Raw genomic sequence first — 22,684 nt, 5'->3', positions numbered from 1 at the left:
ATGTATTTTGGGTGGGAAGGGATTTGTTTACTTGGTGTATTTATTTACTTTGTTTTATTTCATTTATTTGCGTATTTTTCTTTCTCAAGTTGTTATGTCATTTTCTGCAATGTTTAATGTTATGCGTTCTGCACGTTCTCTTAAATTGTTAAAACTTTTGAAAATAAAATATTCCAAAAAATTACGGCTGGATGGGTTGCAGGTCATGGCAACGCCATTCACATTCCTATACCCCGGGTTAGTTGTCAGTCTTTGGACTGTGGGAAGAAGAGACATGGCAGAACAGGCAAGCTGCTGAGAGTAGTTGAATGGATCTTCTTGCAGTAAAGCAACAATTTGCAAACAAAAATGCAGCACAAATTTAAATTTAAAGCAAATTAAAATGCATAAAAAACAATCTATCCACAAAATTAGGTGAAAATTATTCACATTTCATGGAGAAACACTGCCTTTTGTTAAGTCCAGGTCAATATCATAGAAACTAGGATTATTGTTGCCAAATTTCTTATCTCTGTCCCTTTTTAAGTCGAGTTTTCCTTTTCGTCTCATGACCTGAATTGGGGTGAACATAAAACAGAAGTTCAGGCGCTGTTATCAGTTTATCGGATATGATAAATTGGTTTACTGCTGCAGTACTTACTCTGTCTTTAAACAACTGGAATAGGTAATAAAGACTTGTGTCCTCTTTTGTTAACATGAGCTTTGATTCAATCTTCAGCTTCCAGCCGCCTTAAAAAAAAACACAAAACACAAGCATCAAACACCTTGGTGCTCATTAGAAAACAGGTCAGCATGATCTGATTTATTATAATTAAAGGTCTGCATTCAGAAGGATGTTACTGACCTGTAAACAGGCTGACTACCAGTCCCACAATCACAGCAATTATGGTTCCAATTGGACTGAAGTAAAGGTAGGACAGAGAGTACCAATCTGCCAGCACAGGTCTGGTGGCAAGAAACAATGGACCATATTTATTACATATGTTTAAAAGCAAATACAAGGAGTATATGAGCAAAATTTTGAAACTTCTCTTCCTCACTGTTCTCATAATAATAAACATGACAGGTTTAATTCTAACATACAAACATATAATCAATCCCAGTTGCTTACTTGCTATCGATGTACACGGAGGCCGTGGAGGTCGAGCTTGGTTGTGTTGGCAGAGAAGTGGAGGTCCAGTTGAAGTTGTCTGTCATGGTGAAGTTGCAACCGTCGGTGGCCAACGACAGAGGCCGGCTCAACTCAGGAAGGGGAGGGTATATCTGAGCCCCAATGCCCACCCAAAGAGACACAACCAGCCCTGACACAAGACCAGACAAAGCTCCCTGGAAGACATTTTAATCAGTAAAAACAAGGACAATAAGGTAGGAATGGTATATGTTTTGAAGGGGTGGTTAACAAGCTAGGATTTTGATCTTATGAGGACATACAGCACGTAGATATATTCTAGACTTGGTCATTTTAGAACTGATTGGGCAGACCCCAGGAGAAAGATTCATTTACAATCTTAAGATGAATAAAACAAAAGGACTACAGTGAAATGAGGACAGACTTACCTTGGAGTTGGCAAATGGACAGAGGATTCCCAAGGTGAACAGGCCAAGCAAAGGACCTCCAAGGATCCCAAATATACTGATAACTGCCTGTATATTGGGAAACACAACTCCTGGAGTAAGTTGCAGACTTCCTTCTTATCATAAATCATAAACCCCTGGTAGTGTTTTGCAAGAGCCCACAAAATTTTGTATAATTAACAATTGCATACATGGTGTATTATTTTTGCTCTTTGACTGAGCAGACTATGAAGCTTGGGTAATAAAAGATCAGCCCAGTCATACCCTTGTCAGTCCACCAGAGGATGCTGTGTCAGTGTTATGTTTTGCAATGCCAATACATGAAAAGTGCACACGTGTATGACCAGAACTGAAGAAGGAAGTCAAGTGACGAAGTACAAAGAGTGATAAAGACTCCATAGGGAGCAGAACAGGTGTCGTTGGATGGAACAAACACGAGACTTTCACCCAGGACACTGGTGTTCAAGTCTGTGAAAGCAGTTAAAGCAGAGTATGAAGCTTCTGTACAAGAGTGGATCAATAAGATCAGAGACTGCTCCAGTTTTCAGGAAACGGAGCGCAGCACTGTGATGTGCACGGCGCACAGAGAAGATGTACCCTTGGTGAGTAAGTACTCCAACTTTTGTCACTTGATCCAAATCAGCAGTGGTGCGTTTGTAATTTTTTACGCCCCTGAAACTTGAGCAGAGAGCACACCAAAGCTTGTGACAAATTATTAGGGAACAGAAAGAAATAGCAGGGAGTCACTCCAGTGAGTAGAGGTGGTGGGCTGCAACAAAATGTATTGTTGAGGGTGAGAAACTTGTGCGTTTTCAATGCGCTGTGAGCGGGCACATTGTCATGTTGGTGTCATCGCACCACAGTTCAGGTCGTTCGCATTGAATGTTTCACCTCATACTCCCTCAGTGCTGTGCTTTGTTCATGTGCAACAAGGACAGTCTCAGAACTTAATGATCCACCCTTGTATTACCTCATCCACTCTACCTGCAAGATCCCTCCCATGAGTGAGGCAAGTCCAGCCATGCCAATGCATAAAACCCCATATAGGAGACCTGCAGTGGGGGAAAAAAAAGAAGAGATTTTAATCCTTAATCGCTACCTAACAATTAAACTACATGAGGACTACCCACTTACTCGTTCCTTTTGAGATCCAGGACAGCTGTTTCGGAGACATGTTACTGTATGGTTTGATGATGTCCTCCACTGTCACTGCAGCCAGCGCATTGATGCTCGAAGACACTGTGCTGGGGGTTGAAATAACAGCAAACACACAGGAAATCATCATCATTACCATCATACAACTACAATGCATTTACAGATAGCATTCATTGCATTGTAACCAACAACTATGAAACATTTGAAGTTCTCAATGTGGATCTGTTGAGAGTGATACCTATAATGTAAAGTATTAACCTCAGAGATCCACTATATGCTGCTGCAACAAACAGTCCAGGAATGCCAGGATAGTTTCCCAAAGTGTCCATCACCAAATATGGCATCAGCTGCAAAGGAACGATGATACTGGATTAACATAAATGATCAGGAAGGTTGGTGTCTCAATGATTCTGTACAAACACCATCTATACATGCATACACAACCCTGGAGTACATTTTAAAAATGTAAGTTGCTGAATGGGGGCCATTTTAAAAGAGCTCTTTAACATGTGTTGAACTTTCTAAAATGTTTTTTAAAGTCATTTTTAAATTCAGTTGGACCATTGGTATCTCACACGTACATACAAAAAGCACCATGTTTACATGTTTAAACCCTAGCAAAATATGGGTTATTGGACTGATGGAACTTTATAGTAGTGCGGACCAGTTTTGGTTAAAACTCTTATTTATTGTTTTTAGGGTTAGGGTTAGAATGAGGCTTGGGTTAGGGTAAAGGAAAGGCTAAGGCAGGGGTCTCCAACCATATACTGCATGGTTATTTTCACTAATATAACTCTCTAATGTACCTGATCAGGTGCAGAGACCAGTCCAGTGGTCCATGGGTCACAGTGTTTGTAGACTGAGTAGAGGCACATTCCTGCAAACACCGAGGATAGTAAGATGGACCACAGGCCGATCAGGTTGATGTACAAGGAGCTGAAAAAAAGAAAGAAACACACAGAAAGGGCTGTAAAATGGATTTAAATGTGCAGTGTAATATCTTTATTTCTAATACAGTGTATTTATTTAATGTACCACTGATCACTTGGCAATGGTTATCATTGAGGAGCCAAAACATACAGGGTTTGTTGTTAAAGGGCAACTTACACCATCCCATCTGTCCTGGTAATCGTTTTGTAGCCAGGGTAAAAATATGGAATAATATAATAAATAGTTTGTTGAAGAAAAAAAACGGTGTATTTTATTTAGTGTGTTTTAAAATGTTAAGTTTATAAGAATGTTAAAAATGCATTTATCTATTTTATGTTTCCTATTATGATTTTTTTTTTTTTTTTTTTTTGGGGGGGGGGGGGTTTGTGTTTAAAGCAGCTAAAGCAGCTCGGGTTAAATTGCTTGTTAATTGCCTGACGTGTGTGGACATGAGAGCGAAGCGGTGTTTTTAGTGTGGTTTGTCGAGGTTGGGCAGAAAAAAATCAGGGCAGTGGCTAATTAACAAAAGGGACGGACTGTGGCCTGCTGCTATCTGACCCGGCTCCACACAGTGGTTTCGTCTAGACTTCTTTCGACCTGGAAACGAGAGACAACAACTAGATAACGCGCTGAGATCCTCCGGCAAAGCTGGATAACCACCGAACTCTGTGAATATGCTCATCTGCTGCCGTCCAGCTCATGGCCCCGTGGCCTGTGTACTGGCAATTATTTTATGTTTATTATTTTTCTATTTAAATTTGGCTTTAAATTAAAGTAAGACATCACTTTGATTGATTTTAAAACTGTTTCTGTGTGTGTTTATTCCATAGACTGTATATAAAAGTGGCTTCCGGGTCTGATAAAGGAGGCAAATGCAGAAGTGCCTGAAACTGCGATACCACCAAAGGCCGCTAGGGGTTGGCTCCAAAAAGCCTCCCGAGTCCGTGGACTCCCTTTTGACTTCTTCTCATGAAATACAAATTAAATACATGTTTTACACAACTTATTTCGGTGTTGCCAGCCAAAAAGTCCTTCCTTCTTTTTTCAGTTTTAATTCAATTAAAATAAATAACTCAGGGGCCCATCTAAATATATAGAAGGTAGATACCCAATCATGATACCTTCATTTGTTACCAATTCATCTGCCTATTTTGGAATATTTCAAAATGGTGTAACTTGAATATTTTACGAACTTTCTCTTACTTTCTCCCAACCTTTTGCAGTGTATTGCAAGCTTCATATTCAAACTGTTTATATACAAAAAATATATATACAAAATAACATTATGTTGGCATGTGAATACACTGGAAATATCTGTCCAGAATGAACAAATCACTGTTCCTGAAAGTTTTCCAGAAATGGAGTTTGTACAGTACATCTGCAACTCACAGTCGGGCATGAGTGATGGTCTTGCAAGAGATGTATCTCTGAACCTGGGCCTGGTTGATCCCATAGATACTGCTCCACACGAAGAACCCTCCAATGGTTATAGTCCAAAAAGTGTTTCTCCTCAAAGGGTTTGTATCAAAACTGATGAAATAGAAAAATAGTAAAGTTTCAATTTCTATGAAACTTGAAGTTAAAAGTTTTTTATTCATTGCCAGAAATTGTTCACCAGGTAGTTTAGCTAACATCTAACCAACACTATTCACAACTATAAAAGTATAAAGACTAGTGGCAAACTGGGAAAGGTTTATGTCTAAGACTATATACTGTATGTCCATCATTTCATCTTGAATAGCTTTTTATTGGTCCTGTTTAAGTGACCTTATTTAACAGAGTTCAAAGAAGCCTGAACATAAAAATTCTTCAGGTTGAGCAACATTTGGAGAGCACAAGTTGATAAAGACATCCGGGACACTCAGGGCGCCAAAGAGTACACCTTTTGTGTACTCCTAATTTGCACAACATTAAGCCATGTAGGGAGACCGTCACAACAAAAAGCTTGAATGTCTCAGCAGCCTAATCACACCAGATTGTTTCTTGTACTCTATTATTGTAGAATTATCAACCCACAAAATGCCTGTTGCGGTAACAACGTGAAAATTGTCGCTACAACGTGTGCGGCTCCTGTAGCTCTCCTGCTGAGATTTGTATCTCCTCCTTTTATTAAACAGCCTTATAACTTCATGTTACAATAGAAACTCACTCCCAGAAGTTGAGTCTCCCTCCCTGCTGAGAATCCGAAATGATGGTGATGACGCCGCCTTGTAAGATAACACATCTGATGATGACAGCCAGGAAGCCCGTGAGCATCACACCAAGCTGGAGGAGAACATGTTCGATTTTAAAGTTTTAAAACTTTTGCTAAAATTAGTTGCACCTAAATTGCTCGACAAAGATACTGTCTTGAACACAAAATACAAAACATGACAAAACAACTTCATTTTGATATTGGTTTGTATGAAAAGGGATCCCTGATTTAATCAGTTTAACTCTAAATTCCTTCACTAATCTGACAGATTTGTGTTAAAAGTACCAGAAGAACCACTTGTTGTGTTATTTTTGTCATTCAGAAGCCTACCTGAAACACATCTGTCCACACCACTGCCTTCAGACCACCCTGGAAACACAAACAGATGTTGTATCCATTGAAAGTTTTGTCAGTGATGTCAAAACTTGACATCAAATTTAAGAAGTTTACTACATTTTAATTTGGTGCACAGACACTCGTGCAAATTGTGTTACATACCACTGTGCAGTAAAAGGTGCAGACCACGCCTGTTGAAATGACTGCACCCCACAAATCCATACCAGTCACTGCAGAGACAGAGAGGGGGGCGCAGCTTTCAACCACTGGTCACCCGACCGGGTAAAACCAAGTAGCTTTAAGTGCCCTCATGCAGGAATGTTTCGTAAACCTGACGACTGCAAGCTGAAGCCAACATACCTTGGTTTAAAGCAAGAGCTGGAGCATAGATGACAATCCCAGTGTAGAGGATCTGTGACAAAAACGAGAAATAATACCATAAAATTATCCCCCAGGTGACAGATTTGTTGTTTTAACCACAGAAGTCAAAGCTCTGTAATTATTTGTTGACCGGCTTCTTACTCACTGTCTGAACAATGAAGAGCACCGTTCCCAGCAGACGAGTTGCTCTGTTGAAGCGCAGCTCCAGATACTTGATACACCCACAACATATTCGAACAGATGATATAAAACTATCAGAAAGATTCTATATTTTATCATGACAGTCCATTAGTTCAAGTTTGGCATAAGAATTAAATAAGTTATCACATCCTATTATGACAAATCAACCACTAGCCTCTACGTTTCCTTATTGGAGAGAAATACATCAACAGAGCTGAGAAATCAAGAAAAAAGAAAAAACACGTGAATTTCACATGTGCAAAAACTCGTGATAACATTTCACCATGTAAAACATGTATTTTGCCCATTGGAAACCTGGTTTTGGAACATTTTCATGATGTAATATGTGTAGATTAACATGTGAAAACTTTTCCACATATTTTCCCCATGTTATCATATGTTGCAACGTGTGGTAAACGTGTCATATATGTGATCACCTGTGTCCAATGTGATAAATTGTGAAACTCGTGTTTTTTTTTCTGTAAAAGTGTTCCAGACACCGGTAAGCAACATTTTAAACTTGAAGACCACACTCTACAATATTATCGTAGCTTACATCCCAGCAGATGTCTCCATCTCAGTCCATTTATCTTTACGTACCTTTATACTCCATTTCGAAATAGTTTTTGGTGGCATGGCATTCTCTTCCTACTCCATGGACGTGCCATCATTCAAAGTATGTATCACACAAAGTATTGTGTCATCATTCAGTATCATTTTCACCAACCCCGACACCAACATTTTATATTCACATTAAGACAACAGAAGTCAAAATAAATGTACTTTAAATGACACATCACACCAACACTGATCTGATAACCAAACCACACACCTCATACGTGCTGGTGATGGCCAGCTTGTAAAAGACTGGGAGGAAGACCTCAGATGTGACCAGCATCACCATTACATAAGACAGAGCATAAAATCCAATGTTGGCTCCGTAGCGGTATACCTACACAGGGATAATATGAATTAGTTTTCTTTTTTATGATTCTGGTAAAGATATCTGAAGCAAGTTACAGAGCAAAGTTTACGTTCATGACTTTTGCTATATTTGTCCCTTGTCTGCGGTTACCTTACCTCGGCCGGGTTGGACAGCACTGTGATGGCTGACATGAAACTGGCCGTCAGGGACAGAGACACAGGCAGTGCCGTCAGTGCGCGGCCCCCCATCAAGAAGTCCCCGGAGCTCCTGTGGCCCCTGTCCGTCCAGGCGTAGTAGACCCCAACGGCAGCCGACACCAGCAGCATGAGAGCAAACACCACGTAGTCTGCTGCTGCAAAGGAGCCGGATGCCACAGAGTCCCCTGACATCTCAGTGGAAGTCAAACCAACAAAAAACGAACTTAGAAAAAGTATTCAGAAAGTTTCTGACGTTATTGTCCCATGTGTTTTGTTCTCAGGTGCAGGCAGTCCTCTGTGGATAAATGGAAGTCCTGGCACATCAGCTTCTCACTCAACACTGAGCTGAGAGCAGGGCACAAACCGTGTGTGTGTGTGTGTGTGTGTGTGTGTGTGTGTGTGTGTGTGTGTGTGTGTGTGTGTGTGTGTGTGTGTCTGTGTGTGTGCGCGTGTGTTCATGCGTGTATGAGAGAGAGAGAGAGAGACTTCCAGAAAGGTAAAGTGTAGCGACCGAGACATATTTGTGATATCAGCTCATTCTACCACAAAATATATATTTTTATTGGAGATAAAGGTTTAGCTGAATTTCAGGAGCAGGACCACGCCTCAACCACTCCCCCACTTCCGGCCACACTCCTATAAATATCCACCCACTCTAGACCTCGGCCTGTTCACGTTTTCTTGTTAAACCGTTTCACTTATGGTTATCATGTTTCATAGCCTTTATCCTTCCGTCCCACATGGAGATATCGGGGATCTGCAAGGCCCGGGAGCCGCAGTGGATCCTCGACTAAGCCTGGTTCCTTTTATACTTCAGAGCAGTTCTAATCACCTTGGGGATTAATCCTGACTACTTCTCCGGCCACTCCTTTCGCATAGGGGCAGCCGTGCGGCACTGTGTCAAGCAGAGGAGTCCCAGACCACCTCATCAAGGTCATGGGCCGCTGGTGTTCCCAAGCCTACCAACTTTACACCCGCCACGGCTTCGACGACCTGCGCAAAGGGCAGGCAGCCTTGCCGTCTTAGGATGGCTTCTTTTGGGGATCTGCAAGGCCCGGGAGCCGCGGTGGATCCTCGACTAAGCCTTCCCCCAAACCGCGAAACTCTCACCCTGGCTTAATCTCCCCCAATCAATGAAGGTTCGCCCCCAGCCGAGGCGGGGTCCCAGCTAGTGAATGAACCTTATGCTTGTCATGTGTACAGAACAACATATTGACAATAATTGTGTTTTTTATAACTACTTTTGCACTTGTATTTAAATGGTGTATTTAAAAATATTGTAATAAATAAATGAAAACAAAGGAGGAAGAAGCAGTGCACAATGTACATATTGTTTCTACTGACTGACCAATTTAAAGTTCAAATTGTGTCATAAATTCAAAATTTCTGAAAAATATTTTGAATTCTCTGTGGTTTATCAAGGTTACCCTTTTTCTGTGTAGGACAAATATTTCTGGACACAGGAAGGAAGCATTTGTGTAATCTGTGAATTCTTTGATTTTATGACAGGGGGCTTGAAAGCTGTTAGACAGGATTCCTGAGACTCCAATTTCACTTAGATAAACATATAAACATAATAAATAAACACAGAGAGCATTTTACAATTACAACTTTGCATTTAATAAATAAGAAATAAAACAGACATTTGAGCAGATCTTTAGCATCTTGGGAGAAAAGGCACTGTTGGAGATGGTATGAAGATGAATTCTATACATGCTATGGAAGTTATTATAAACAAACAAAGAAATCAAAAGTCTCTTCAAGTTGACGTATTTTTTTTTGTGAAGAAGTAACTGAGTGCGGAATAATGTGGGCAAGTTGCAGGCCAACATGGGAGGAGGTCGAAGGTGGAGGATCCGGCTTTGAGCTTTAGGCAGGAGCAGTTTGATGGAGCTGGAGGTGACGGAGGTGGTCTGTCAGAGAGGTGGGGGTGGAGGTGGCAGTACATGTCTCTGGCATGCTTTTGGGATTTGAAGTAACGGAGGTGAGGATGTGAGAATGGGGGTTTTGATAGAGGCTTGCGATGCTGCTGCTGTTGTCAGTTCTAGTTCTTGGGTTTTGTATTTGGGGGCTTCCCAGGCTGTGGTTCTAGATAAATATCGACGTCATACAGGGGAGGATAGACTCCGACCCCGTATGATACTTCAGTGTGCTCAAGCCCGTCCTCGTTGACTGATGTTGTAATCTTGGGGCGATTCAGTCTCTCCCACAGCTTCTGCTTGATGCACCGTCCCAGATCTAAACTGTACGGACGAGGCCGGCCACTGTTGTACCTGTGGGACGTGGAAGAAACAGAATTTGCATTGTAATAATACTACATGTGATGAAAACTGAGTGATCATCTTTAAAGTGACTTGACAAATGTGATGATGATCTGATTCAACATAACATACTTGAGCCTGTCATCGACCACTTCATGGTAGATTTTCTGGAACTCCTCCACTGAGTAGTTGTGAATTGTCACAGGACTGTCTGGGTTTACAGCAGGGGAGTTTTGCTGGCTGCTGGAGGGCTGGGCGCTGGGAAGCAGATTCAAGGCCACTGGCAGGTCTTCAGGTGGGATGGGAGAACAAAGCCTCTGGACAGGATCGTCAGGGTTTACAGGAAGGATTTCCTCGATATCAGCCGTGGAGGACTGGGAGCTGGGCAGCACAGTTGAGGCCACTGGCAGGTCAGTAGGTTGGATGGGAGACTTGTGGACCAATTTCAGCTCTGGAGGTTCAACATAAGCATGGGACGGATGGGATTTAGAGCGCCGCTTCCTCTTCTGGGGAGGGTTGGCAGTCAAAGCAGAGGGCTGAGGCCTTGATGTCAAATTCGACACCTGGAGAAGGTCATCAACACATAAGAGGATGTTAGACTTTGACAAATTCCTTTGACAAACAACACTTTATCAATTTTAGGAGAGAAAAATCTACTCAAGCTTTAATACAAGAATGATAAAAATTTAAATAATCTCTGATCTACAAAGAAAAGAACAGTTTGACCTTATTGTAAAAAAAATGTCATCCAAATGTCTAACCTGGTAGTTCTTGCAGCATGGACACTTGCTGCAGACATTACCATCTGCCTGTTGTGCACAAACCCTGCTGCTACTCCTCAAGTCAATTTGGTCCTCCAGGTGAATGGGTGCTTCAGGCTGAAACATAAATACACATTACAATGAGGCTCCATACATTGTAACATCATAGGAACTCGTATAGATTTCATTACACCATTTCCTGCAAAGCCCTTATCACTGTAAACAAATGTCCAATTAAATTACTAAAATTTTATATTTTATCAAACACTTTATGAAAATATAAAGTTACATCACGACTTTACGTTCACAGTGCTGTATCTTTTATGCACATTTTGTTTTTTTGTTTTTTTATTGAAGAAATATATAAACTGAGTACTGATTGAAATGAACAGAGTGAATCATGACGGTAAACTAATGACCTGCTCCAACAATGAATATAACTTACACATATCGGCCTGAACAGATACCTGTTTTCACAACAATTTTACCATATTGATATTTTTTCTGTATTCTGTGAGCCTGTTTGCAATGGATCAATAAACTTGCCAGGTTCTCAAACTCTCAGTGGTAAAATACCCCCAAAAAAACCACTATATTCAAATCTCACATTCTCCATGATGGAAGTTTGGTTTGTTGCTGTCGTCAGTTTCAGTGACGATCAGGATCAGGATGCAAGAAGCTCTCAGTAGACGCGCTCTTTTTTCAGAAATTGTTGAGGAAACTTGTGAAAGTGTTGACCGGTTGATGTTTTGTATGTTCTGGAATGATGATAATCATAATGTGAAGTGTCACATAGCTGCCATAGCAACCCTGGAATCCTCCAGTTCTGTTTACATTCAGCTCACACACATAGATATTACCTTAACCCTGAACCACATATTGTATTGAAATATTCCTCTTTCTCTTCAGTTTATGTTTTCACAATCAAATTACTGATCAAAATGTCATGAAATACAGCTTTTAATGTGTTATATTGCAGCCTGGTATGTATTAGTTCATGAGTTTTATCAATAAAGTAGTTCACGTCATTAATATGCCATATAATCTGGATTTATTCACATTTAACCCATAAAAACATTTGAACAAGTCTCCATCAGACCATCAGACACAGACCTGACACATTTTACTCATAATCTGAAAGTAAATACATTAATATTAATTATTTTCAGTTTTGTCAAGTGTATTATTATAAGGACTTTTTAGTTTGTTCTTTGAATGCAATGTCTCACAATACAATGTTTGTAATAGTAGAATCATTGTACGCATAGAAGCACTGATTTATATGTGTGCTGTCTCAGATATAAACACACAAAACACATAATACAGGTAAAATTAAACAGACTTTATTGTACCATCAGTATCACAACAAAGTTCCTACTTAGAACAGGCAAGAGGAGTCCATCCTTACACACATCATTTCTACTGACTCACCAAATTTAAATTAAATTATGCAACAGATTTAAGATAATATTATAGTGACATAGTGTATGAGACAACTGTGTCTTATACACTGGGTAAATCATGGTGAATACTTCCTTCATCTCCAGTGCTTCTGAAGTGTGTGATGGAGCTACTGATGAGAAACACACCTGGGAAATTTTATAAAACTTAGCAGAGCAGGTAAAAAAGTGAAAAAAAAAAAGGAGACAGTTGTGTGAATTGTGATTTTATAGATGATTTGATGAATGGGGGAAAAGGTTTTAAAAGGTGTGAGACTGGATTTTTCTGGATGTAGAAGTCATTTTGGGATAAATGGCTGTACGGCTGCCAGCTGGACTGCAGTCTGTCAAAATCCTGTTGAAATGAAACACAAATGTCACAACTGAATAATTGTTATTGTTGTATTCATTTTTCATCATCCTCATGTTTGTTATGATGATAAGACCATGTTAGTTTCAAGGGCTCTAAAATGTTTTTGATAACATTGTTATAAACAAAAGCATACAAAGAACTGGTGACTGTTCGAGTATCATGGCAAATTACGCGATCAAAATCACTGTCGGAAGTGGGATTCAAACCTGCAACTCAATGGGAAACTGCAACCTGACGCAGCTCCTTGACACCTGACAGTCTGCTTAGCCACCCTGACCATGTCACAGTCAGAGGTCGGTCATAAGGACCGAGTGACCAAAGTTTAATAGCGAAACCTAGAAGGAGTAACCCCTTTTCCTACAGTAAATGTGTAATGTTGCTGAAACAGCATTTTAGCATTTGAGCTATGTTCTCAATTTCGATTGAATGAATGATCAGTTATGAACATATTCTACCTGTAACCTTAAAATCAGGTTCCACTGAGATTTGAACTCAGATCACTGGATTCAAAGTCCAGAGTGCTAACCATTACACCATGGAACCACAATGTCAAACAAACCACACCACTGAGTTAACATTTTGGTTCCAAAAGGTAGCTTGTAACAAAGCTGTACTAAGTGCTTTGACTTTGAGCAACAATCAAAACACAGGTTGCAAGTACGACAACAGCTTCAGTATCCGGAGATGTGCAAGTTAACTTTGTCTACCTATAATCCCTCTGAAAATCAAGTTGTAATGATAGATTTAAAGTTCTGCGTGCTCACCATGATGCCATTTTTGGCATTATTGGATGACTTGTTTCAAAGCCCAGAGTGCGAACCATTACACCGTGCATGTCACCATGCTTTGGTGTGATACAGTTGTATAAAAACTTTCAAACCCTTACCTCTAAAGCAGCCTAATACTGCTCAGCCATCCTGACCATGTCACAGTCACAGGTCGGTCATGAGGGCTGATTGCCCAAACTTGTGTTCACGCCACATAGCTCATTTGCATATTTGCTGTTGTATGCAGAAACATGTAAGTCACAGTGTTGTGTTTTGGCCTGATGAATGAACATCATCAGCTTTCAACATGCCCAGATAACACTCTCTCTTTGACTTGTAAATAACAAGGTTCCACTGAGATTTGAACTCGGATCACTAAGTGATAACCATTACACCATGGAACCACTATAAAAGTGTCAGACTTTTTTTTTTTTTTTTTTTTACAATTTCCTACATGACACACCTAAATATTGAAATTAGCTGGAGCTTATTCTTTATTATTTTTTTTTTTTTATAGAAATTAAAGTTATGCGTAGCAAGTAAAATACTCTGAATAAACTTTTTGTTGTTGTTGTTGTTGTTGTCTGTGTTTATTTCTACTTTATTCAAACAAATGGAGTGCTTTTTTTTTTTCTTCTGGTTTAGCACAATGACTTGTCCCAATCTCAGGTCCTCTTGAAGAGGTACCCTCTGTTGGAAGTCTGTCATACATGTTTACCAGCCTACAGTCTCTATGGTAGTTTTTTTTTTTTTTAACTTTCTTTATTAATTAATTAATTAAATTTAATAATTATTTCATTCATTCATTTATCCAAACAAATCAGCCTAAACAACCAAGGAGGGTGAGACGCGAGGCCTCAAACGAAGGCGGAAGTGTAGGGAGGTTACTTCTCTCGCCTTTTTTCTCCTCTTCGCTCCTCTTTGGTTTCACCACGTGGAGCGCAACATGTGTTTTTTTCTCTTCCCATGATGCCTTGTTCAACATGGCGGCGTCCCGGTATCGGCGTGTGTGTAAACAGTCGTAACATCAACTGAGAGAAAAAGACAATTTGCGGGTTTCACGACTCGTTTGAACCGCACGCGGATCTAAATACAGTTGTTGTCTTTATCACGCGCAGCGAGGCAAAGATGAAGATCAAATCCAAGTCTTCGTTCCACAAATCCGAGAACACCTACAGGGTACGAGTCGGCACGCACACTGCAGCGTGATGCTGAGAGAGGAGCAGGGAAATAAACCCCTTTTTATCCGTGCAGTTCGTCACTTTAACAACCTCGATGAAACTCATAACATGAAAGGAAATGGATGTTCTTTTGTTACGAGTTTCTGGGGAAAAATAACATTTCAAGTGAAGTAGATATATATCTGATGGTTTGTGTGCAGCCTGCTGCAGAGTTTGAAATCCTTTTCAATTGTTTGTTCCAGTTTCTCACTTTCGCTGAAAGACTTTCCCACGTTAACATCGACGTCATCCATCGTATTGACAGGACTGGATCTTTTGCGGAGGTTTGTGCACCTTTTATAAGTCTCCTCTTTTGTACTCCTGTTTGTCTGCCTCAGATTGGTGATTTATTTTTTTTTGTTTTGTTCCTTTTTCAGGAAGTAGAAACATACTTCTCTGAAGGACTGACAAAATGGAGAGACCTGAACTTAACAGAACACTTCAGTATGTGTGAAGACGAGCAGCATCATTATCTGTGTGTTATGAAACCTTGAGGGAAGATTTGTGTTTTCCCGGCTCATGTCAATCCGATGTCTTTCCTTCGCAGCGGCGTTTTTGAAAGAGGTATCCAACAAGAGCCAGTCATTCAACCTGCTGGTTTTCCACCAGAAGTTCATAGTGGAAAGTCTGAAGACACACCTGGCTGTCAAGAACAGTCTGGCCTACCAGCCCCTGCTAGAGTGAGTGTTTTACAGTCTGTGTCTTTATCAGAGGAATGAGTTGTTGTGCAGTTGGTCCCCACGCTTTTTGGGATTTGTTTATGTTGTTGTTGCTTTAAAGGTCCTATATTGTATGAATGCAGACTTTTTTAAAAATTATATTATATTATATTATTGCTGCATAAATATTGGAAAAGTGTCATTATACTACTATATATAAGTTTGTGATGTCACAAATTCACACTCATGTCATATATGGTTGGTGATGGAGTGGATCAGTGGGAGGCCTGTGATTGGTTGTTACGTTGTTGGAGGGTTAAGATTGGGGTTCGGTTTAAGGTTAGGGACCAGCTGATTGACAGTGAAACAACCAATCACAGAGTAGGGTAGAGTTTAGAGCGCGCGTCACTTCGGCTGATCTAATCTAGCCCCAAATCTCTCTACATTTTTACGCGAAAGAAATCACACGTTGCGGCGCTAGCTACCTGCAAGGCAAAAGAAAACCCGTGATTGGCCCCGGGCGCGCATCACTCAGAAAAGAGTCAGCCAATCAGAAGCGAGAGTCGCCTGAAAGTCACAGACAGAAAACCGCCTATTTTTGATAGCGCTCCACAGAGAATCTGAAAAGAGGAGATTTGAAACTATGTTGAGATGATTTTTGGTGCTTAAAACCACAAAATGATCTTTGTATGGATATCAAGACTATAATTAAAACACCAAAAAAATATAAAATATGGGACCTTTAAGACATATCACAACTAGTTCATGTTCATGCACTCTGCAGTCAGGCTTTAATTCCCTCTGTTCCTCTTGTCTGTGTCTTCCTCCAGCCTGGTGGTGCAGCTGGCCAGAGACCTGCAGGCGGACTTCTATCCGCACTTCCCCGACTTCTTCACTCTGATCACCTCACTGCTGGACACGAAGGACACTGAGCTGCTGGAGTGGGCTTTCACCTGCCTCTCCTACCTCTACAAGTACCTGTGGAGGCTCATGGTGAAGGACATGACCAACATCTACAGGTGAGGCAGCAGATGGACTCACATGGGAGACCTTTTTTTTTTTTTTCTCCATCTGAAGTAGAGGATGTAATAGAAAACATCTCATTTGGGCTTCTGTGGACATTTAACATACGGTATAAGTAGAAAAGTATGTCGACGCAGTTTCTGCTTGCCTTTTTCTTAAGTGTCTTTAGGGCCTTCTTTCCCCTGCTGCAGTCCTCACAGGTTTGCTTTTTGGAGCGAGAAGTGTTATCAGTAATCAGACGGCATATGTTATATGTAAGTGATATGTTGGCTGAAAGTAAAGCCTCTTTTTTTTTTTTTTTTTTTTTTTTTTTTTAACTCTGCAGTTTGTACAGCACGCTGTTGGAACACAAGAAGGAGCACATCCGCAATTTTGCAGCAGAGAGCTTCTCTTTTCTGATGAGAAAGGTGGGTGACTGGTCTGTGATCAGCTGTGGTGATGGCTTTAGTAAACATGATCCTGGAGGTAGTTATACTGTAGTTATACTGTAGTTATACTGTATTCATGCTTTGTGTTGTCGGCGATAAAACAGCTGCCTCCTTTCGTTTAACAGGTTCCAGATCTCGATGCCCTGCTGACTCACGTCTTCTCCGACTTGGAGGAGCACCCCAACAAAGCGGAGGGAGCGGGTCAGCTGCTGTTCGAGATGTGCAAAGGAGTCCGAAACATGTTTCACTCCTGTGCTGCTACTGTAAGTTCACATTCAGAGTGGTGGTACGTTCAATGTGCATGAAATGTTGATGCTGCGCAGGATTCCTGCTGCACGTTGGACACCTTTTACATTCAATTTAAACAGTTTCAGTCGTCTGTGTGAGTTGATGTGATGCAGCAGACTGTAATGTGAAAACAGAAGGTGCTAATTCAGAAGTTTAAAGCCTGCTAGCGTGTAGATTTCTTTAGATTTGTACCGTATGTTGTTAGACGCAGACATCCTGAAGTATGTTCTCGACTCTTATCTTTCCAGGCGCTCCCTGTGGCTTTGAAAAAGCTCGGTCCCACAACCAGCCGGGGAGTCTCTCTACCGTGGGACTCTGTCCGGGACGCTCTGGATCACACGGTCCAGGCTGCAGCCGATCATGTTAACAGAGAACACTTCCTGGTTTTGTGGGAGTCCTTACAGGTAAAGCTGAAAACACAGGAAGATTTCTGACTCTAGTTCTGGTTCAAAAATCCTTCCCAACAGTACAGTAGGTCATGACTCATCCTCATCATGACCTCAATCGGTGTCCCTGAATGGAAATTTTAGTGTGTTCAAACCTTCAGATTTACTTCCCCTTCCTTGTGTCTGATGGTGGTGTGTCCTCGCGTACAGGTCAGTGTTGTTGATGTCTTGGGTGTGGCAGAGGTGAAAGGAGAAGACCCAGACGTGGCAACGCAGCAGCTGGAGAGGCTGCTGTTCATCCTCCACACCCTGGTGTCCCACAGGGGCGGAGCCAAGATCACCAAGCCAGAAGCCGTCTGCCAGGTAAAGAAGAGAAAACGAATGATCTGAGATTTTATTACATTGGAAACCTTTTTCCTCCTCTGAAGTTAAACAGTGCATCGTGTAACTCGTGTCCCACTCTCGTGCCTCCAGACGGTGTTGCGGCTGACTCGGAGCTCTTCTCTGTCAGCTTCCTGCTCCCGTCTCCTCCTCCAGATCACCTCTTCGCTGCTCCTCGGGGAGAACATCAGCCTGCCCAAAGCACTCATCCAGGAGACTGTCCAAAAGGTGTGTTTGTGTGTGTAAACATCTGGATCTGTTCTCACCATGTGTGTGTAAAGACGATATTGTATATGTGAGGAAGAGCACGTTCCTTGCAGCTTGTGTGCTGACTCTGTGTGACTCCTCTTCACCAGGTGTTCAGCAGCACGATGGGAGAGGATCTGATACTGGAGTTCACCAAGGAGATGTTCACCATGAAGTACTTTGAACAGGTGAGTTCACATCAGGTTGATACGAGGTGCAGTTAAGAAGTTCAGAGACTGTTCCTGTTGCACACAAATGAAGTGCGGCGCAGCAGCTACACACAGGAGGTTTATTGATCGTTGAAGTTACAGAGGGAGCGGGTCCTCTTCCACGGAGCCTGCCATGTTACTTTCTTTAGTAAGTAATAAGTTGCATTGCTAGATCATCATCAGCACCTGTGTTACACGTGTTTTTCTGACTACCCCTACGTGAACATTTGAGATTTCCCCATGGACCTGAAACTTGAGCTGAGAGCACACATAACATGTTCTACTGTTCTAATGTACTATGAGGCGTCTGAGGGGAAAATACTGTGCAAATGACCTGAACTGTGGCACAATGGAACTTTGTTCTCCAACATGACAAAGCAACTACTCACAATGCACCAGTTTCTTTCCCTCAACAACACAATCTCTCCTACTAACTGAATTTGGCTCCCTTAAACTTCTATTTGTTCCTAAAAATGAAGTTCAAGCTGAAGGGTCTCTACTTTGATACTGTGGAGCAACCTCAGCGTGAATCACAGATGGAAATGGCCTTTTAGCTGGTGCTCCAAGTGCTCCACTGTGCAAGGGAACTACTTTGAAGGGGAGGATAGCCAGATTGAAATCCATTTTTGGTTGTTATAGGTGCAGTCTCTGAACATCTTGGTCACACCTCATATATCTGGTGTTTTGAATGTGCTTCCTCCCTGACTAACCTCTGTCTCCTACAGCTCTTCCTCCCCAGCCTGCTGCGCTTCACCGCTGGGCTGTTTGGCCGCGGCGATGCTCTGTCTCGCCACTGCGGTCTGGACGTGCTGGTCAGCCTGATCCTCGCCAAAGCCCCGCCTCCCACAGATGGCTCCATGGCCTTTGAAACCTACCCGCTGCTCTTCCCCGAACAGACCACAGGGTGAGACTTTCAGTTTACCTCAATCGGGTCAATTCTCTGTAACTTAAAAAAAAAAAGAAGCCCCGAGTCACATGTTTCAATTTAATGTGTAATTATTTTTATGAGGTAAACGTGTTCTTCTCCACCAGAGAGTCGAGCGGTGTGGAGGCGGGTCAGGCGAGCAGTCCGACGTCAGAGCAGCCGGCAGTGTCGGAGCTGGTTCTGTCTCTGATCAAATGTCCTGAGGAGCAGAACCAGTCCATCACTAACCTGTCGCTGCCATGGGCCGCCCTGGTACTGCTGCCTCACCTCAGGTAACACGCACGCACGCACGCACGCACGCACACACACACACACACACACACACACACACACACACACACTTTTAAAAGAAAGTGAGAAAAACGGTTTTATAAATGGTTCACACAATTGTTAATGTAAAATAAAATGTCCCTCGTCGCTGCTGTCTATTTACTTTTAATGTATTTACTGTTTTTTTTTTTTAAAGACCTCTGGCTCCAGCTCGTGTTGTTCTTGCTGTGCAGACTTTCCTCAACCACCTCCTGTGTGAGATCGAGACAGAGAGACTCGGGAGAGGTTCGTGACATGTGACTCAGGGCTTTTTGCTGTTGTTGGTAATGTCCATGCTGTATGAAACACTGCAGAAGCAGAAGTAGCTGCCTGTTTAATTGGTCACAATCTTTGTATTTTGTGAATATTCACACAATGTAAATATTCCCAAAATATTTCACACACCTACATGTGTACATCCACTGTCTCTCACCCTACCAACGCAGCCAGACAGGCACCACAACTGAGTGCTTCACTGATAACGAAGTAACTTGAAAGAGTATTTTATTGTTAATATGCTATTTAAATCTTATTCAATATAACTATTTCCCTCCAATTTATATTCTTGTTGTGTTTTCTTGTACATATGGTATAGCTCTTGCCTCTGTAACAAACAAACCCCCCCCACACACACACCAAATTAAAAAGTACCTGCTTACCTACAAATGTATCAATATCAATGATTATTTGGTCAGGATGGAATATTTGGATATTTAATTTTGTCCATATCACTATTTGATCACATGTAATCATGGTCAATCATGATCTTTCAAAGTGCCTGATTAGTTTGAACAGAAGAAGCCTTTCAGATGAGAAGTGAAACATCTTCAAGAAGCTGAAGGACGTCTAGTTTCCTTCGGATAACACTTTGATCTATAAACAGAGGACAGTTTGAATACTTCCTGTGAAGTCCACTTTAATGTGGTCATATTTTCAATCGACTCAAACAAATGTGATAACTGAACAAAGATTGTGAATAATGAACTTCTCTCTTCCTGTCACACCTGCAGCTGCTCTGTTTGTAGCCAGACAGGCTCTGAGCTGCCTCCTCTCTCTGGACAGCTCTCCTCAAGTTCGCTTCCTGGTCACTGTGGACAAAGTCAACACCATCCTACGGTAGGCTCTGTGTCTGTGTCTGTGTGTTCTTCCTTCCCTTTCCGCTTCCTCTAAAGCTTTAAACTCATTACCATCGTCTTCATTGTTGCTCCAGGATGTTCCCCACAGACCTGTCGGCTCTGCTGCTCGGAGACCTGTACTACACCCGCCTGTCGCTCAGTGGGGTTTCAGAGCACCTCTCCCACAATGCACTGCTGGAGCTCTACCAGATGCTGCACGCCAACCTCTCCTCCAACATTTCAAAGGTTTGTCTCCAATCATAGAAACGGAGCTCACCCGAACACAAAGATGGCATGTTTCATTGAATGCGAGATCAATTTACTCACTTGAAGGCTGTGTTTGGATGTTGCTGAAGAACATATGAATGAATTTGAATATGAATTTCAAAAACTCTTTTCCCGCTCAGATCCGCCTGCTGACTCTGAGGATCCTCTCTCAGTTTGAGGCAGAGCTTCCTCCACAGACTGAGGTACGACTGTCCGTCCACCCACAGAGACCCATTTAAGTATGTGACTGTTTGAAACAGAAAGTGTTCTTACTCGCGCTGGTTTCCGCCTCTTGGTCCAGGGTGAGGAGAACGTGGAGGTGCAGCCGGTGTTTGCGGTTTGCCTGCAGGCCGAGCTGGTGCCGGCTTCAGTGCAGGACTACAGAGAGAAGCTGCTTCACTTGCGGAAGCTGAGACACGACCTGGTGCCGCGCAGCCTGCCGCAGGGGCCGTCGGGCTCCTTCCAGCAGGTACACACTTGATAGTTGAGGTTATATTTTCTCAGTGTTCTCTCTGTTTCTTTGATGACACAAAAACCAAAAACATGATATACCGTAGGTGATATGTTCCCATGGCATCGATGCCGATTCCATTTGAAGTAGTTGCCATTAGAGGAATATCACGAATTGCTTTAAAGGATTTAGAGCGATCTATTGGCAGAAATTGAATATAATATTTGCAATTCTGCTTTAATGAATGTAGAATCAGGTGAAATCACATTCCATTACCTTAGAATGAGCCCTCTGTATCTACATAGGGAGCGGGTCCTCTTCCACAGAGCCTGCCATGTTTCTACTGTAGCCCTGAAGGGACAAACTCAACACTATTTCTAGAGAGGGCCCCAGTGAATTCTCCTAAAGGGAGGGTCAGTTGTTTGAAATTTGCCACTAGATGCCACCAAATCCTACTCACTGCTCCTTTAAGATGTACTCGCTGCGATGCTGGTGTAGAAAACTTTCTTAACAGTGTATACAAGACAATGACAGTTGACAACACGTCCTGGTTCCCCTCTTTTTTCACTGCAGGTGCCTCTGCGATACCTCATTGCAATGCTGTTTGTGAACTTCAGGCCCCTGTGGGACGCAGTCATTGAGCTTCTTGTGTAAGTCTAAAACAATCCTTCACTTTCATTTTCATGTAAGGTGGATTAGAGCCTGATCGATATATCGGCCGGCCGATTTTATAGGCCAATGTTGTTCTATCACAGATAGATCGATATTGGCGTTTATGTTTCATACTTTTTTCAGTTTTTTTTAATTATAGTTATTTATAATAAATACATTTCCAGTGAAGTTTGCCGTTTCAGTGCTCTGGTGTCAGTCAACAGTAAAATATCCTGACTCCCTTACGTTTCTTTGCGACAAGTGTCAAAAGTGTTTGATAACCACATTTGAAAAATTTGGTTTTATGTACTGTATGTCGTGAATACACATAAAAAATATCAGCTCATATGTTGATATCAGAAATTTGTATATCTCTAATATTTGTATCGGTTTCTACCCCAAAAAAATCCTGTATCAGTCGGGCTCTAATGTGCACATTTCTAAACAGCACGGTGGTTTGTTGGCTTTCTACTGTATCTTTGAAAACGTCAGTTTTAAGTAAGGAATGCTAATAATGCTAACAGGCTTTATCAGTAAAATACAGCACTTCATCTAAATTACCTTAATAAATATTACAAATATTCGCCATGTTGAGGTGTTTGTGGCATGCATTCAGCATAAATGAGCCGCCTCCCTCTTTACAGGAGCCATG

General features: G+C 41.7%; 2 protein-coding genes and 1 non-coding gene across 3 annotated transcripts in view; 1 reads left to right on the top strand and 2 right to left on the bottom strand.

The window, feature by feature from the left end:
• Positions 1-432: 432 nt before the first annotated feature.
• slc5a8 (solute carrier family 5 member 8) lies at positions 433-8,065 on the bottom strand. Its single transcript, XM_069156981.1, has 17 exons — positions 7,832-8,065; positions 7,584-7,703; positions 6,717-6,782; positions 6,551-6,602; positions 6,353-6,420; positions 6,185-6,223; positions 5,810-5,925; positions 5,050-5,190; positions 3,537-3,666; positions 2,989-3,077; positions 2,710-2,819; positions 2,560-2,627; positions 1,558-1,644; positions 1,112-1,326; positions 845-945; positions 641-729; positions 433-552 (listed from the first exon to the last, which is right to left on the bottom strand). The coding sequence occupies exons 1-17, from the start codon at positions 8,063-8,065 to the stop codon at positions 433-435; spliced, it is 1,845 nt and encodes a 614-aa protein (XP_069013082.1).
• A 5,113-nt stretch (positions 8,066-13,178) lies between these two features.
• On the bottom strand, positions 13,179-13,250 carry trnaq-uug (transfer RNA glutamine (anticodon UUG)). The gene has a single exon. It is a non-coding gene; the product is annotated as a tRNA-Gln (tRNA).
• A 1,224-nt stretch (positions 13,251-14,474) lies between these two features.
• utp20 (UTP20 small subunit processome component) overlaps positions 14,475-22,684 on the top strand; it is a 26,287-nt gene continuing 18,077 nt past the window's right edge. The window contains exons 1-20 of the mRNA XM_069156608.1: positions 14,475-14,653; positions 14,898-14,978; positions 15,072-15,138; positions 15,242-15,374; positions 16,184-16,372; positions 16,702-16,783; positions 16,930-17,067; positions 17,341-17,496; positions 17,689-17,841; positions 17,953-18,087; positions 18,216-18,293; positions 19,040-19,218; positions 19,347-19,511; positions 19,706-19,794; positions 20,559-20,664; positions 20,759-20,909; positions 21,071-21,133; positions 21,232-21,399; positions 21,955-22,031; positions 22,677-22,684. The exon at positions 22,677-22,684 is cut by the window's right edge and continues 72 nt beyond it. Coding sequence (XP_069012709.1) covers positions 14,603-14,653; positions 14,898-14,978; positions 15,072-15,138; positions 15,242-15,374; positions 16,184-16,372; positions 16,702-16,783; positions 16,930-17,067; positions 17,341-17,496; positions 17,689-17,841; positions 17,953-18,087; positions 18,216-18,293; positions 19,040-19,218; positions 19,347-19,511; positions 19,706-19,794; positions 20,559-20,664; positions 20,759-20,909; positions 21,071-21,133; positions 21,232-21,399; positions 21,955-22,031; positions 22,677-22,684 — 2,269 coding nt within the window. The 5' untranslated portion in view covers positions 14,475-14,602. The remainder of the gene's footprint in view (positions 14,654-14,897; positions 14,979-15,071; positions 15,139-15,241; positions 15,375-16,183; positions 16,373-16,701; positions 16,784-16,929; positions 17,068-17,340; positions 17,497-17,688; positions 17,842-17,952; positions 18,088-18,215; positions 18,294-19,039; positions 19,219-19,346; positions 19,512-19,705; positions 19,795-20,558; positions 20,665-20,758; positions 20,910-21,070; positions 21,134-21,231; positions 21,400-21,954; positions 22,032-22,676) is intronic.

This window comes from Embiotoca jacksoni, unplaced genomic scaffold, assembly GCF_022577435.1.
Source record: "Embiotoca jacksoni isolate LCO1_2020_lvr unplaced genomic scaffold, fEmbJac1.0.p SCAF_21, whole genome shotgun sequence".
In the NCBI taxonomy this organism is placed as follows: Eukaryota; Metazoa; Chordata; class Actinopteri; family Embiotocidae; genus Embiotoca; species Embiotoca jacksoni.
This window is presented reverse-complemented; position numbering and strand designations above follow the sequence as displayed.